The 16318-nt window shown below is 34.0% G+C and overlaps 1 protein-coding gene across 6 annotated transcripts in view; it reads left to right on the top strand.

Annotated features, from left to right (window-relative positions):
- LOC150100000 (uncharacterized) overlaps nucleotides 1-16318 on the top strand; it is a 206416-nt gene that overhangs the window by 80426 nt on the left and 109672 nt on the right. The window contains exon 1 of one of the 6 annotated variants that reach the window (XM_090402365.1): nucleotides 15706-15825. The exons of the other annotated variants lie outside the window; for them this stretch is intronic. Within the exon in view, the coding sequence (XP_090258491.1) occupies nucleotides 15791-15825 (35 nt within the window). The 5' untranslated portion in view covers nucleotides 15706-15790. Of the gene's footprint in view, nucleotides 1-15705; nucleotides 15826-16318 lie in introns of those variants that run through there. 6 annotated transcript variants of the gene reach the window in all.

The following is a 16318-nucleotide window of genomic DNA, read 5'->3' as shown; positions in this document are numbered from 1 at the left end:
GAAAGCCAGACACATTACTAGAGCCACCAGATGTTGGACGCTTATCATTATCAATAATAAATGACATAAATTACTAGCCGAGACTTATTTTTTAAATGAAAAACCCAAATATCAGATAACAACAGCAAATTAAGTTGAATAAACAGAAGATGAGAACTTTTAAAAACGCTAACTGAATTAGAAATTCTATTCATGATGAAAATGAAGCTGAAGACAGTCCAAATAAAAATAGCAACTACGCACTACGAAATACCCATTAGATTTTGAAAAATATAACATAACCTCAGTTGTGAGTGTCCGTGAAAATTACTCGAAATTTAACATAAATATTCGTTATAAACTTAAGAATTTCCGTGAAACATGTTTGAGAAACTGACTTCTAAACTTCGGTAACATATTTTTCCGTTGAACATGAATTTTTGAAATAGTGTAAAATTTTTTATTGCTTTTGAGTATATTATGCTTGGCAAGAAATTTATTTTTTCATCCATGTTTTACACTATCGTAAGAAAAAAAAGTGACCGTAGAAATGTGATCAACACTGTAATCTTGAAATTAATTTGGTCTGTAGATTAGGATTTTCCGTCTATGTAAAAAATAAAAATACAAAAATATGTAAAATTAATAAAATAAAATAGAAAAAATTCTTTAGCCTACTCACGATACTAATATACTATAGGCTTAAAAAAATCTTTCCTGCGGGGGGGGGGGAGCGCTTTATAAAAAAAAATGCAATTAAGCGACAACTGCTACTTAGTAAACAAAATAGTAAGATAATTAATACGACTTTACGGTCATTGGCAGCGATTAATTCCGGAGGGACCAATTAAAACTACCATGGCCAAAAGATAACAAATAAAAAAAGCGATGAATTGCCAAAGTTAGTAATTAAAATCAGCAGCGCCACTGTGTCACTTACATAGTGAAGTTATGTTGTGAAAAATACATTTTGGTTTTCATATAAAGTTAATGTGAGATTTTAACAAATTTTAATTTTAAAGCTGTTCCACAGTTCTTGAGTTGTTTTTTTAAGACGGACGGGCAAACATGACGATGCTAATGCGTACTTTTCTCTGATGCCATTTCCTAATGTTCGCTTACGAATGCGCATTAAAAAATAATGCATTTTACAATAACATCCATGTTTTTGTAAGTAAATGAATCTAGAGCGACTTTGGCTTATGTACTACGGACAGTTTATTTTCATTTTTAACTTATAGATGTGTAATGAGTTTGCCAGATTTTGTCACCAACAACAGCATGCTTTGAAGCGCCTTAATCGTTAGAACGACAGTACATTATAACCCTTCGAGTGGAAAAGACCTGGTTTCGACTCTCATCGTGGCAACAGGAATCTTTTTCAGTTGAAGGTGAGTTAGCCGATCTTATTCAGCGGTAACAGGGTTCCCCCCTCCCGGAAATTCGATTTTTTTTTATCCCACATACTGGCAAATCGGCCATGAGAACATACACGATTTACAGACAAAAAATACTATTGTGGTGGTATTAGTAATATATTTGTTTCTAATAAAATAAAATAATAATATAAAAATAATATAAAAATATATAAAATATAAAAAAATATATAAAAATAATATAAAAATGTATTACTAATGCATTTTTATTGCGAGTACTATTTGAAGTCCAAAATAAAACAATTTAATGAAAATAAATTACAAGAGTAAATACTGCGAGCCGAAAATGAAATAAACCACAATATAATGAAAAACGACGACGAGAGACTATATTTTTAATTATTTTCCCTCGAGATCATCAAAGTACCGCGTTATAACAGACGTCGACCTTTCAGGAAACAGTTACACGAGTATCTTGCATTGTATATTTAAAGATTCACCTAAAAACATGACACAGAATTAAGAATAAATATTAACATATATTTCCGCAGCGAGACCTTGTCTCGCTTCGAGAAACTATGACGAAAATTTATAAAAGGAAAAAAAAAAAAAAAGAAAGAAAAACATATCCAACTTGATGCGTGGAAGCAATCACCTACTTTGGTAAATTTTTGAGTTGCAAACGAGAGATGGCGCTGCCATCACTGTGAAATATTACATCACAAATGTAAATTTTTTAGCAAACAAAAGATCGTTTGTGTATATCGTGGGTTTCCGTTTCTGATAACTGCAAAGAATGAGAGAAAATTCAATTGAGGACAACAGAAGCCATATTTATCTACCAGTAAATGGACATTGTGTAAATCTAAAAAGTAAGAAAGAGTAATTTATAAGAGAAGTTTATCTGTTTTTCATGCAAGTGCTTGGTATGCAAGGACAAGACATCGGTGTCAAGAGAGTCATAAATAAAGCTTGCTCACAGTTCAGTAAGACATGCTTTCACAAATTAACATCAATTTACGAGCACAACACACACACCATAAATGTATTAGGATAACGCGTGCAGATAAAACGATTTTTCGGTGTACAAATCTAGATTTATCTAGATTTATGCGTGAAGAAATCTTGATACCTCCCTCCAGTCCTTAGGGAAGATATTGAAATTACATACAGTTTCGCAAAATGCAAAATTATAGTTTTGTAACCGTAAAGAAGCTTTAAAGAGCAATTCGTCATTCTCAGATGAGCAAGCTATACAACTTTTCGGAATACGGGATGGGAGGGAAAATAAGGTTAATAGCATACCCTCCGTTATAAAATCATAAAAATATCGTAAATTTTTAACATAAAAACGATAGAAAAATAATGCATATACTTGGAAGGATTGTATATGTATTGTTTGTATTGTATTGTATATATACTGCGTGTGTCACTGCAACTTCGATATCCTTCATTGATAAAAATTGTCATTGTTGAGAACGAGACTTGATTTTGGAGAAGTGAAGTCCGATGAGGAATGACTGATAAGCACGACACACACACACACACACACACACACACACACACACACACACACACACACACACACACACACACACTATCGGAATATAAATGCAATATTTTTTAGAATTTAGAAATGTTATAAAATATTAAGCATGTTATTATAAATAAAAGTTGAGTTGCAGTATTATTTCCTAAAAATATAATAAATTGCATTGCCAAAATAGAATATGGCTATAAAATAACGATGGATATTTATTATCCTATCCTTTAACTATCTTCAATGACAAGTCGAAGGCATTTTAATCAATGTTCATGATTTAAGTGTCGATCCATTTAATTTTAAGGGGGGGGGGGGAATACCCAACTGGCTAACCACCCTTTCTGTGAAAAAAAACAAAAAAAATTCGTTATGCTCAAGTATCCTTTTCCAGACTTTTTTTTATTATTATTATTTTTCGTTTCCAAAAGATGGCAAAAATTCGAATGGAATCCCCAGAATAGAATCAATGGATTTCGCTGCATCAACAGTGGAGGGAAAGCTTTGGAGGAGAATCAAATGAACTAGTTTATATTACATGAGCAGTAAATTCCTCAAACGTTTGGGCTGCACCTCGTTAAGATCATGGAAATTAAATCTTACCTTTCTAAAATGCTCAATTAGATCAGTCACCTTCCAGTTAAAAAAAAAGCATCATTCACCAATAGTTACTAATATGTGTGTGTTTGTGTACAATGATAATAACTAATGTTTCAGAAATTAGATGTCATGAAATTAATCTTATCAAGATGTCCGGATTTGATGCGCTGGTGATCAAAATAAATAAAGAAAATAGAGTATTTTGAATTCGCTTCATACTCTTCAAGTTCTTTGTTTTTGAGGTGATATTTTTAATTCGATTTCATATTTAACAATTAATTTGAGTGATCTGTCTTGTTAATTATTTCTTTTTTAATGCACATTTTATAGATATATTTCGAGAAAAATTTAAAGAGAGACAGAGAGAAGGAGGCACATCTCTGATGCCTCCTGTGAAATGGACTTTTGTGTCAGTCATTTAAAGTTTGCTGAGTCATGTGAATTTTTATTTAATCGAATACATTTTAATAATTAATCATACCAAATTATATTCTTCGGTATTACAGTAATCTTTAGGATTTTTTTAAGGAAAAGTTCTTAAAATGTTATATGACACCACAGAGCGATACTATTGTCGCATTATGTTCAAAGCACTCACAATCAAATTAACACAGCATTTAGGAACAATTGCAGCAAGACATAAAATAGCTCTTTATATCACGAGAGACAGAGCATTAGCTGAAGAACTCAGGTTCTTCCAGAAATTAGATCAGAAATAGGCAGAAAGCACACCTTTTTTTTTTTTTTTTTTAATACCTTATTCTCGTTTGTTTCTATGAGGATGAGTTATGTGGTCTCGGAAGGCGATGAAGCTTCCCCCCCCCCCTCCTCTATGGGGAACTCCATGTTTTACCTCTCGTAAACAAACAAACGTTAGAGAATTACAGCGTATTGGATGTCACATGGACTTTACTGTCCTGCTTTTAATCAAAGCACATATATGAATTTTAGTTATACAGAAGTTAAGCTATTCGAAAGAGTCCAATAGGTAATTACAAAAGCGCAGTTTCATCCACGTGTATTGATACACATCGTGTATTTAGGGAAACAAAAAATAAATTTAAAAAAAAATCGTATTTTGACTTTACACGCGAAAGCTATCTTGCTTCTATCTCAAACAATGGGCTTATCGCAAGAGCACAGTTCACGTGTGATATCTGGCGGGTGTGTTTTATAACAGTCCAAGTCACGCTATTTCTCCATCCAAGCCATTGAATCTGTAAAGCGATATATCTTATCTTCACTTAGATGAATCTACTATTGGTTCAGTCTTAAACAAGAGATAACACTGTTGTTTTCTAGAAAGGAAAAAAAAATGAAACAGAACTACCATGGTAGTAAATGTCTATAAGGAAGTGCCGATTAAACAGCGGATGGTATATCCATTTATTAGCAACGAAAACTAGAAAAATGAGAATTGTTGTTAGAATTCGTTATTACGCTAAATTACGTGTGTGCCATTCAGATCGATATAACCTTTTATAATAATTGCAGTCGATTTTTATTTATTTGACTATCATTTGTCATGACAAATAAACAGTAACATTTGCAAAATTCATTATTAAAACATTTTTGCTATTTCTTCAATAAAGGTGCAGCACGAACTGAATTGGGCATAAGAATTGAGTCTTTACAACATCTAAGTTTTGGTTAATTACAAGTAAATGTCGTTTAATTTCTTTGAAATTAATTAACGATAGACGATAGACAAAACTGAAGAACGAACTAGATTGTTTACATAAGAAACACATTCGAGTTTATAAACAAGAATCTATTTTGTTCGTATTTGTAAACAATAAGCAAAGAAATCATGCGAATCAAAATATGCATGGATAACAATAGTCTTGATATTTATTGTACAATTTACGTCCGGTTACTTCACTTGGAAAGAGAAAATTTACAAGCAAGAGGAAGGAACAGCAAATGAGGGGGGGGGGGGGCTCCCTTATCACCAAACCTAGCCAACCTGTTTCTAGAATAATTTGAAGAAAAAAAATTTCACGTTTAAACCCAAACCAAAAATTTGGCTACGATATGTCGATGACGTCTTTGCTGTCTGGGGTCATTCCGAACAAGAACTACACCTGTTTCTAGATAAAATAAACCTTCATCCTCCCATCAAATTCACGCTAGAAAAAGAATCTCCATAGGGTATCTCCTTTCTGGATTTGCACCCCCCCCCCAAAAAAAAAAGATGGTTCCATCTCCACTTCTGTCTATTGCAAGCCGATTTTGAGGTCGCTACATTCAGAATTCTTCTGCTCATGATCCATCTCAAAAATTTGGCTTCATTAAATCATTAGTAACCAGAGCACACAGATTCTACTGCTTTGAAGAATCTCTAAACAAAGAATTGGAAATAATCAAAAATACAGCCATACTAAATGGATACAATCTTAAAACAACTCAAAAAATCATCAGTCACTTCCCCACACATCAACCTAGACAAGAACAAGCCCATAGGATTCCCATACCTTATGTCAAAGGCATCTCCAAAAGTCTTTCAAAAATTATGAAGAAATACAAACTTGCTACCAATCAACCAGATCTATAACTTGTTACCTTCTCCTAAAGACAAACTCTTACCTCTGATGTTACCTGGCGTGTACGAGGTTCCATGTTCCTGTAAATTGTCTTACTATGGACAGACAGATAGATTTGTTCATAAATACATTTCGGAACATCAAGACCATATCCGTTTTATCAAACCGCAGAAATCTGGCCTTGCACAACACGGAGTTGAAAACCCAAACCATAGGATCCATTCGAAAAAGACCAAACTTCTACATAGATCTTTATATAGACATGAACGTTGATATAAAGAAAGTGCTGAAGCCCTACTTCTCAGACCATATCTAAACCGTAATGACGTTCTTGCTATTCCTAAAGTATGGGAAATTGTCATACAAAATTGTGTAAAATAATTTTTATATATGTTATCTTATTTTAATGTAATCTATTTTTCCCCCTTCAGATATATTTTAATTTAATTCTATACCACGCTACTGCACGCATATTGGGATTCCATTATAATCATGCACCCTACCTGCATGTTATTCCTAGTACTGTTTGAATTAACTGTACTGACAATGTCCTATGATACTTAGGATGAAATATTTACTTATTAAAACTTATTACTGTGGTTATTACGTGTGTTTGTTTAGTCAGTCTTGATATTTTGAGGATCACAACATCAAATCTGTCGATTAAAATAATAAGACTATTGATAACTAAAATATTCAGGCTACCGACTATCAAAATATTCAAGTTTTTGGGTATCAAAATGCCGACTATTAATAATCTAAATACTGACTTTGATTATCAAAATATTAATGCTACTATAACAAAGCGATGTCTGCGATGCCCCACCAACGCTTTGCATTGCTTAATGCCTTGGCTCGGTCCAAATTGATTTTAAAATAAAATAATTTATTCTTAGTATTATTTAGGTCGATCCTCCATGCTCATTGGTTGGAGATAATTGGGGTTCTAATCCCGTCTAGGAAGCGATCTTTACAAGATATTTTCACCTGAAGATGAGTTAATCTTGCTCATACAGAGGTGGCAGGATTTTTCATCACGCAAACTCGAGATTTTCATCTCATAATCACACAAACCAACCAGGAAAGCACGCGCACACTAAGACTAACCACTTTATCCTATTAAAATCATGCTTACGGAAGCCATGGATGTTTGGCAGGCTGTGGGTCTGAAGATAAGTTATTGGATTACTTATTTTAAATGATTTTTTTAAATTACTGACAACTTTAAAATAAGAAACTTAAATTAGGTCAAGTTCCCTTGCATAATGTTTTGTTGTATAGATGGGGAGAAAGGAAATAGGCTAGTCAAGAGCAGGATCAGAATAAGATAAAGAGAAGGAGCGTCAGCATCATGATGATGCTAATCTTATGAAAGGCATATATCTTAAAGATATCTAAATATTAGGACAAGGCTCTGGTATTTCTACTGGAACTCTTTACCAGACAATTCGTCACATGAGGGATATTCGCCTCGAAAAAAAAGTAGTTTCGTATAAGCAAACCATGTTAATAATAAATTTACAAATAACAATTTCACTCGTATTAGGGAAAAAGGATTAAAATTTTTAATCATTCTTCCCTAATACAAGAGGTGACTGCAAATATTAAGGAAATAAGTGACATTTTTAGGGGTAGGGCAATTTGTAGAATATTTATTATTATTATTATTAAGATTTCATCTTTTTGTGAACAAAATATTCATTTTCAGTTTGTAGCATTTATTTCAAATTTTTATTTTGCAATTATAACTAGCCTTTTGGTGGCGAGCACATATCATTCATTTTGTCCTTTGCCCCCCCCCCCTCCAATTCATCTTATCGGGTTCAACTTATCCTATAGGATAAGCTGCACAAGAACACTGAAAAGTAACAGCATGCATCTTACCACTACACTACGACAGTCTATTGAAAAATAAAATTAAATAAAATACCACAAACTAATTATTTCGCCACATAAGCGAACCTATTAATGCTATGGAAATATAAGAGAATTACGTCACATTTAGTACTTGTATATTTCATTTACTTATAGATTTCACTGGTTCATACGAAAAGTCTTGAAAACTTTTATCTTAAATTTTATCTTTTATCTTAGAGTCATGGAAAAAAAATTGCAAAGCATATACACTTTTGAAAGCACATTGATTTGCACTTCTAATGTTCATAAAAGCTCTTTTACATTTATAAATAGTATAGAGTAAAGTCCTTACTATCCCATACAACTTTGTTATTTGAATCCAAATTTCATTGAGTGTATCACGGATGCAAACAAGTTTTGGAGATTGAAGTCTGAAGTATCCCAACATTACTATATCAATGCTAACTTGCTATAACATGAATAAAAACTACATGGTAATGAAACTAACCGTCTATGCTTCATCAGCAATTAGTAGTGTTTCTTCCGATAAGTTTAGAAGGGTCAAGGTATGGGGCAAAATAAACATTCTCTATCCGTCAGCAACGAGAGAGATCGTTCTATGCTCTATGACCTTCTGGAGCCCATAGATAGTCGCAATTTATTTTTAGTGTGTTTTTTTTTTTCCAATTGTGTAGTAGTTTCAACTTGTTTTTCCTCTTTTGTGTACTAAAGTCTTGATGATTTACAATAAATCGGAAAGATTCCTTTTCTTTAAAATTTTATGGCTTTCTCTGCAGTCATGAACAATCAGTCTTAATTCTGATTAACCTTATCACCATCAACTGGCAGAGCAGTGGGAGGACGACCTTGAAAATGTCTGTGTACAAAATCCACGATAAATGAACATTTCGTACGCTTTATTAACGTTTCTTTGTCCCAATGTACATTGGTTGGGTAATTACACTCCATAAATTGTAAGCTTCAAGGTCGTCCCCAGCAGTTACCTGTTCGTACTACATATACCAGTTGAGGCTACGCTTCTGTCATCACAACGCTCAATCCAAAGATCCTCGAGATTAGTAACAGTTCATGGTGCAATTGAGGAAAAGAGTTTTCCTAATGAGTGCCTGCCTGTCTAACAATGTTCTATTTCCTGGTATCTATCGCTTAGTAGTCTTAGATTACTTTTCCGATCATTCGCTTCAATACCACCCTCTAGTGATACGTTTTTGTAATGTCATCACACGAGCTGTTTTGTAAAGGGATTTTTTTTTTTTTTTTTGCAATCTTTTGATGGTGGAAAATTTTCGTAGCCTGTACTGCACTAAAAAATAAACAATAATAAAATAAAAATAATTCGTTATTTTTATTTTATTAACTTGCTTTAATATGGGGTTTAATATGGGGGGTTGGCCTAGACCAACTGTTTAAGTTACAAAATGTGTTGAATTAATCTGAAAATATCTATATGCAATAAGCACGTTTAGTATGCAAGACATTAAACAGGATTAGCATTATATCAATCCTATTTAATGCGATATAAAATCCTTCGTATGTACTTAATAAAGCTGGCTTTTTTTTTTCGCAGTTTAGTCCCCGTTTTCAATTACATGCTGTAAGATCGCCAGCGTGCCTAACACTCTCTCCACATATTTGGAGAGGGTGTTATGCACCTTGGAAGAAAATTCAAAATTGGCGCTCCTGCACTCATTTGCTAACTGTGCATATTAAGGTTTGTTCAAGTCAGAAAATTACAGTGTAAAGCAAAAAAATCCACAGTAAAACGTTGCATTGAAATGTTTTGCTGTGTAATTTTTTCTTTTACGACGTAAAACTGTAAAACGAAAACGTTTTTCTGTAATAATATTCAGGTGCTCAACAAGTATGACTTTTGCAGTTCATACAAGTATGACTCTGGACTGCAGAGTCATATATACATACGTTTTAACAGTGGAAGTAAAATAATAAAAATAAATAATGAAATAAAAATAAAATAGAAGAAAAATTAAAAGATTTGCAGTATGATCGCAATAATTAGGTAAGTTTAATTTTTCTTGCCTTAGCTCTAACGAACTGATTATTTATATTGTCAAAATCTATTTTTTTTAATGATTGAAGATTTTACTGAAATTTGTTTAAGCCCACTGTTGGAATTTCGGCAAAATAGGAAAACAGTTAATCAACTTTTGGTTGTGTGTGTGTTGAAAAGGAGCCAACTGAGCTGGCTCAGTTGGCTCCTTTTCCTAATTTGGCGGAGAAAATTCAACCTCTTCCATTTCTCCCTTTCCTACATCAATGAAATGATAAGTGTGTGTGTGTGTGTGTGTGTGTGTGTGTGTGTGTGTGTGTGTGTGTGTGTGTGTGTGTGTGTGTGTGTGTGTGTGTGTGTGTGTGTGTGTGTGTTCTGCCAATTCATTCATTTAATCGAAACAAAAGCAGATCCAGATTTTATTTTAAAGAATAGGTGGAGGAGAGTGGTTGAGAAATATTGGAGGAAGATTCCGATATTGGGGGATAGGAAGGAAATAGGCAAATACTCACGAGATATTTTAATAGTTCTTATTTTGTTGCGATGGGTTAGAACACACACACACACACACACACACACACACACACACACACACACACACACACACACACACACACACACACACACACACACACACACACACACACACACACACACACACACACACACACACACACGCACGCACGCAATTATAATTACATTTATTTTATCCTTTAGGATAGGATTTCTTATTTCATTAATATAATGAATACAAATATTTCAGAATACTTCAGAATACAAATATTTAGGAAGCTACATTCTTTACTGCAGATGGAAAGCCAGATAAAGAAATAAAAATAAGAACAATCATAGCTAAAGATGCTTTCTGGAAAAATAAAGATCTGCTCAGAAGTTCCGTGGATATCGAGACAAAGATAATGGCTTTGAAATGTGGTGATACAGGAGAGCTCTGAAAATCTCATGGACAGATCACGCGACAAATACCGATGTCTTATAGAGAATGAGAACTCAGAGATCTTTATTACAGGAAATGATCCAGAGAAAGATGAGACTGGCAGGACATGTACTGAGAGGTTCAGCAGGACAGAGGATACTAATAGTTTTAGAAGGAAAAATTATGGGAAAAGGATCAAGAGGCAAAAAACGAAGGACGTGGCTTGAAGATATAAGATCATGGACAGGATCACATGGCTATGCGGAAACAAAAAGGAAAGCCACCAACAGAGAGAACTGGAAGGACATGGAGCTGCAACCTCTCACTGAGGAAGCTACATTAAGAAGAAGAATTCACTTCAATAACAGCAAACAAAACACATTGATTTCAACACTAAATCAGTAAAAGAAAGATTCATAAATTCAATTCTAGTTGCCAACTAGAGGAGCTATTTCTAGGCTTTTTTTTTTCTTCCTGGCGGTTTCACTAGTTAGTTGATATTAGTTGACTAGCTTAGACAATAATGGCAGATGGCATAACTCTAGCTGGGAAACAGAAATGGCGGCCGAATTGTTTGCTGTGCTTTGTTCACCCGCAAGTCTGCAAATTGTTACTAAGGGAAAAGGAGATTCAGCTATCAGAGACGACTAAGAGAGGCAACAAGTTATGTTACCTAGTACAGAAAATTATGGCTAAAAAAAGTTGTACTTACTCCCATTGGAACATAAAAATCTAATAGAAGATTATTTTATATTAATTATTTGAAATGAGTAAAACCGTGTGTGTGTGTGTGTTTTCTCTTTTTCTCTAAGTTTGGGAAGAAAACAATAATCTTTTGCAATTCTTACAGATCTTATCCTGATCATGACTAAAAACATCGACTTCCAAAATATACTATACTATACATTCCATGTTGGCATCTGAATTTGTGTCAATACAACACACGACTTCTTTTCTTAACATTCTCGGACTACTACTCTTCTTGATCATACACATTTTATAACTTGATAAATCGCTATTCTCTTTTTATAAAATTCTAGTGCTACCATAGTCCTTAACCCAGTCCAATTTAGAACGCCTTGGACAGTAAATAGCTCCAAAATATCTAGAGTTATTTAGTGCAGGCATTTATCTTAACCACAGCTTCGAAGATAACTCTATACCTCTTCAAAGAACAGCACACCACAACCGGATGTCAGTTAAATAATGTATAGTTTTCGATAGTTTCAAGTTCCATGTTGGCATCTGAATTTGTGTCAATACAACACACGACTTCTTTTCTTAACATTCTCAGACTACTACTCTTCTTGATCATACTCATTTCTTCAATGTGAACTTAACTTCAAGTAATATTCAAAGGCATATGATAACACACATTATAAAAGCACTTTGATATAGCCAAGCAATGCCACATCGAAATGGGTAGTCAGACGCCCCTCAAAAGGAGGACACGTTTGTTCTACTTAAGAATTTTTTAAAGGTGAAGGTTTTTTAAAATAAGTTTTTTTTTTCTGGCTGTGCCATTTCTTCAAACTGGCTAATTGATCGTGTGTCAACACCACTTACTTTTTTCTTTAATTATTACGGGCAAGTGAATATTAAAGGGTGAACTGGCAGGGAGAGCGAAGCCTTATGAATTCCTAAAGAACAAAAAAATGACAAACGATGTCCTTAATTAAATAAACAACTACACCGAAAATACCACGCATGAGGTGGAATTTTCCATTTAGTTGTTTAATTAATGAAAGCATTTTATTTACATTTTTTGAAATGGAAACAATGAAAAATACTTAGATTTAGAATATTAGATCATTGAAATAAATTCTGAATAAAATAAATCCTCCAACGTTTTTTATTTCCCAAAGGAAGTAGGCGAACCTCCTTTAACCTTAACTAACTTTTTAAAGACAAGTTGGCAGCCAGTTCCCTCTTTCAGGCCATCACTGATAGTGAGCTCAATCAATCAATGAATCAATCAATGCTTTTCAGAAGAGAGAGAGAGAGAGAGAGAATTATACGGCAGATAATTGCCGCCATCTCGTGGCTCTATCACTCATTCCCCACTTGTCCATGACAAAGATCGACGAACTCGGGAATCAACTGAAGAAAAGACAAGAAAAAGTTTCTCTAATCAGTGACTAGAATCGATCCTATAAGTTTCTTCCGGCAACTAGCAATAGTTTCAATAGCGATTGCTTTATAGGGATATGGAAGTGATATGATACTCCTGTGAGAGTCATTTTGTCTGCCCGTACGAAGGATATTATGGAATTCTGGCGTGATGAATTTCTCAAATTTGGTATTTGAAAATGCTATGAATGCAATGCAATTTCCATAGAGCTACACAGTTCTTAAAAATAAATAAAATAAATAAATAAAGCAAAATCATATATAAATATGAAGGTTTTTTTTTTATTTTTCTTTACATTTTTCAGAAAAATTTTATTTCTATTTCTTTTTAATGAATTTATTTTTCTCCAGACAAAAATAAGTAGGCTCATCCACATTTAGGCGGTGCATTGACGCAGGATGAAAACACAAAATCATGTTATATCCAAGTGGCGCACAGCATCCATCCTTACTCGTTGCATTCTTACATAGCTGAATAAAATCACTGTCATTATTTTATAGCCACATCTAATATATATAACTATTACATAGATAATCTCAGAGTACCTAATGAAGCTCTTTAGCTACTTCAAAATATGCAATCAGAGGAAGATACATCTTGAATTTAGTGATGTACCTCTCATTGTTTAGGAGTAAATTTAATTTTTTCCCCTCCCATATCTGGTTATACGAGTAAATCCAGACACAAATATTGCATTCTAAAACTCCGCCAAGCCACTATTCCACATATGCCACTATGGCAACACTTCATAATTGCCTACACCATTGTATAATGCCATTTTGTCTTTGCATCATATCTGCTAATTATTATTATCATTGTTCATAGAACACAGGAATTTATTAGTCGTTAGCTAAATAAATAAATTACGCCGACTAGTTTCACAATCTAAAAGAGAACTGGTAGCCTCTTTAGGGCTAGACGCATCAAAACAAATATAAATACAAAGATCAAAGATCGTAAAGTTGATTAAACCCTGAAAAACCGACATTTGTTTGTCTATTAGTTGTAGACAAATAATAAACAAGTAACAGTCAAATAATATCTATTACTTACAGAACGATTACTGAAAGCAATCATGAGCACATCACTTTAATATAGTAAGAATAAAAGTTCTTTATTCACATTTTTTATGTGAATCCTAGTCATCATTCCCACTATAAAGCACATTAGTACGAGCAGTTATCAGTAGCAGAGGTGGACTAAGTGTTAGAAAATTCACAAATCCTGCTCCACAGAACCAAACGTGGGAACTTTTTCAAACCAGTTCAGAAATCCAATAAGCAAAGTGATAGTTTCACAGTGGATGATGAAATTCACCAAACACCTAAAGACATTCACAAAACATCGATTTCCATGGTGGGAGTCGAACCCTCAGCCTCCTTGCTGGAGAGCGGAAAGGGTTAACCGCCCGAGCAAGCCGTAAAGTTCTCTAGGTCGGCTTATCTCTACGAAAGTAGTTATTGATAGCAACCTGGCATTTATTCGCCCCCCCCCCCACTTCCCAGCCTTACACAACGAAAAAAAATTCTATTTCAGTATTTTAGACTGATATTTCGACTTAAAGTGAAAAACATGTTTTATGCTTTATTTAGTTATTTTTTTCTGGGGGAGGGGCGCTACTAGAATTCACATTTTCGCAATTTTTTGAATTCTTCTCGTCGGTCGCACATCAAGAAATCTTGCATGAAAAGTCGGTCAGCATGTAAAGGATAATTCTGAGTTTGTTGACCTTCCTGATGGAAGGCTAATAATAATAATAATAATAATAATAATAATAATAATAAATATGTAAGACTGCGCGGTTCTGTAAAACTAGAACTTTCTACGCAAAAAGTACCAAGTGTGATTATCTTACGATACTTAGAGAAACCATGCGCACCTGATCTGATCTGTCGTATGTTTTGATTCTCCTGATATAAATGAGAAGCTCTCTCTGTCTCTCAGCGCCTCCACAGCGCAGTCGCAAAGACGACGACATTTGCCCTTCAGTGGGAAAGACTCAGATTCAAATACCGTTCTAGAAGCGAAGAACCCTTTATAATAAGAGTTTTCAACCGTAGCTGAATTACATATGTAGTAAGAAGAATTTTTCTCTCACCAAACAGAAAAATTGACCGGAAAAGCAAATGCAATTAAAACACATAATACACAGGCTTCGGATTTTTAGTTCTTTCTAGTAATTCTCATACGCAGACTCTCTCTCTCTCTCTCTCTCTCTCTCGTTCGCTCGCTCTGTTTCCTGAACTCTTGAGAAAAGAAAAAAAAATTAACGAAGAGTGCTGCTTTCTTTCTATTAAATTTATAATCCTGTACAATATATCCACATAAGACAGCGAATGACACTTGACCCAATAATGTCTCTTCATCTCTGCAGATATTAGAAAATGTTCACCCACATACGAAGCCGATAGGGGGCAGAGTACAAATCTAGTCAATGAACTCGGAACACACGAATCAAACGACTTTCAAATGCAGTATACGTACACGCTTGTTGACAAAAGAGGATTTCAGTTTCAAAGGGGGCGGGGAGGAGGGGTAAAACCACATGGAAGTAGTAGTCATAAGGAGTAAAGATTAACGCGTTTCTTCCCAACTAGCATCTATTGGGGGTAACCAGTTAGGAAGAAACCTTACTGAGATAAGCCAGATCACGTGACATTTACTGATAAAGCCGACCGCCTCTTTTCACTGGTCTGCAATGAGTTATCAGCAGTTGTACACAACAACACACTACAGAAAATGTCTGAATTTGGATATGCAATGGAATCGGTTTAACAATATTAGTGATATCATAACAGGACATGATTCTTGGCAACGTTGTTCCAGCTGATATAATGTAAGTAATTTTGAAATAATTTTTGAACGTTTGGATTCTGCTTATCGAATCGGTCCTGGTTTATTCAATGGAACATCCACAGAACATTCCTAAATTATTAATAGTAAATCATTTTTCAAAATGTAGGTGTGGGGGTCTATTCTTATATACTTATATAGAATTTCGGTTCATTTAGAAATACTGAAAGGGAAAAAATTGATTAATCCTCCGAATTTCGAAAATGCTATGGCAATCTTGATGCAATTGGCAATAAAGAAATATCGTAAGAGACGTTAAAATATATTAGAAGGAAGTTCAAAAGAGTAGTGAAATTTAAAATAATAATAATAATAATAAAGTTATAGAGCCGAAAGGCTTCGTTTTCGCATAAGTAAGATATTAAATTGATACATAATATCCTCCAATTTGATTATCATCATTCATTCATTTTTTTTTTTTTTTCATTTCGGTTTTCTGGGATCACTGGTTGATTGGGAGGAATGCGGAAGGGATG

Source organism: Typopeltis vanoorti, chromosome 13, assembly GCF_054136105.1.
Source record: "Typopeltis vanoorti isolate ZY-2024b chromosome 13, IOZ_Tvanoo_1.0, whole genome shotgun sequence".
Taxonomy (NCBI): Eukaryota; Metazoa; Arthropoda; class Arachnida; order Uropygi; family Thelyphonidae; genus Typopeltis; species Typopeltis vanoorti.
This window is presented reverse-complemented; position numbering and strand designations above follow the sequence as displayed.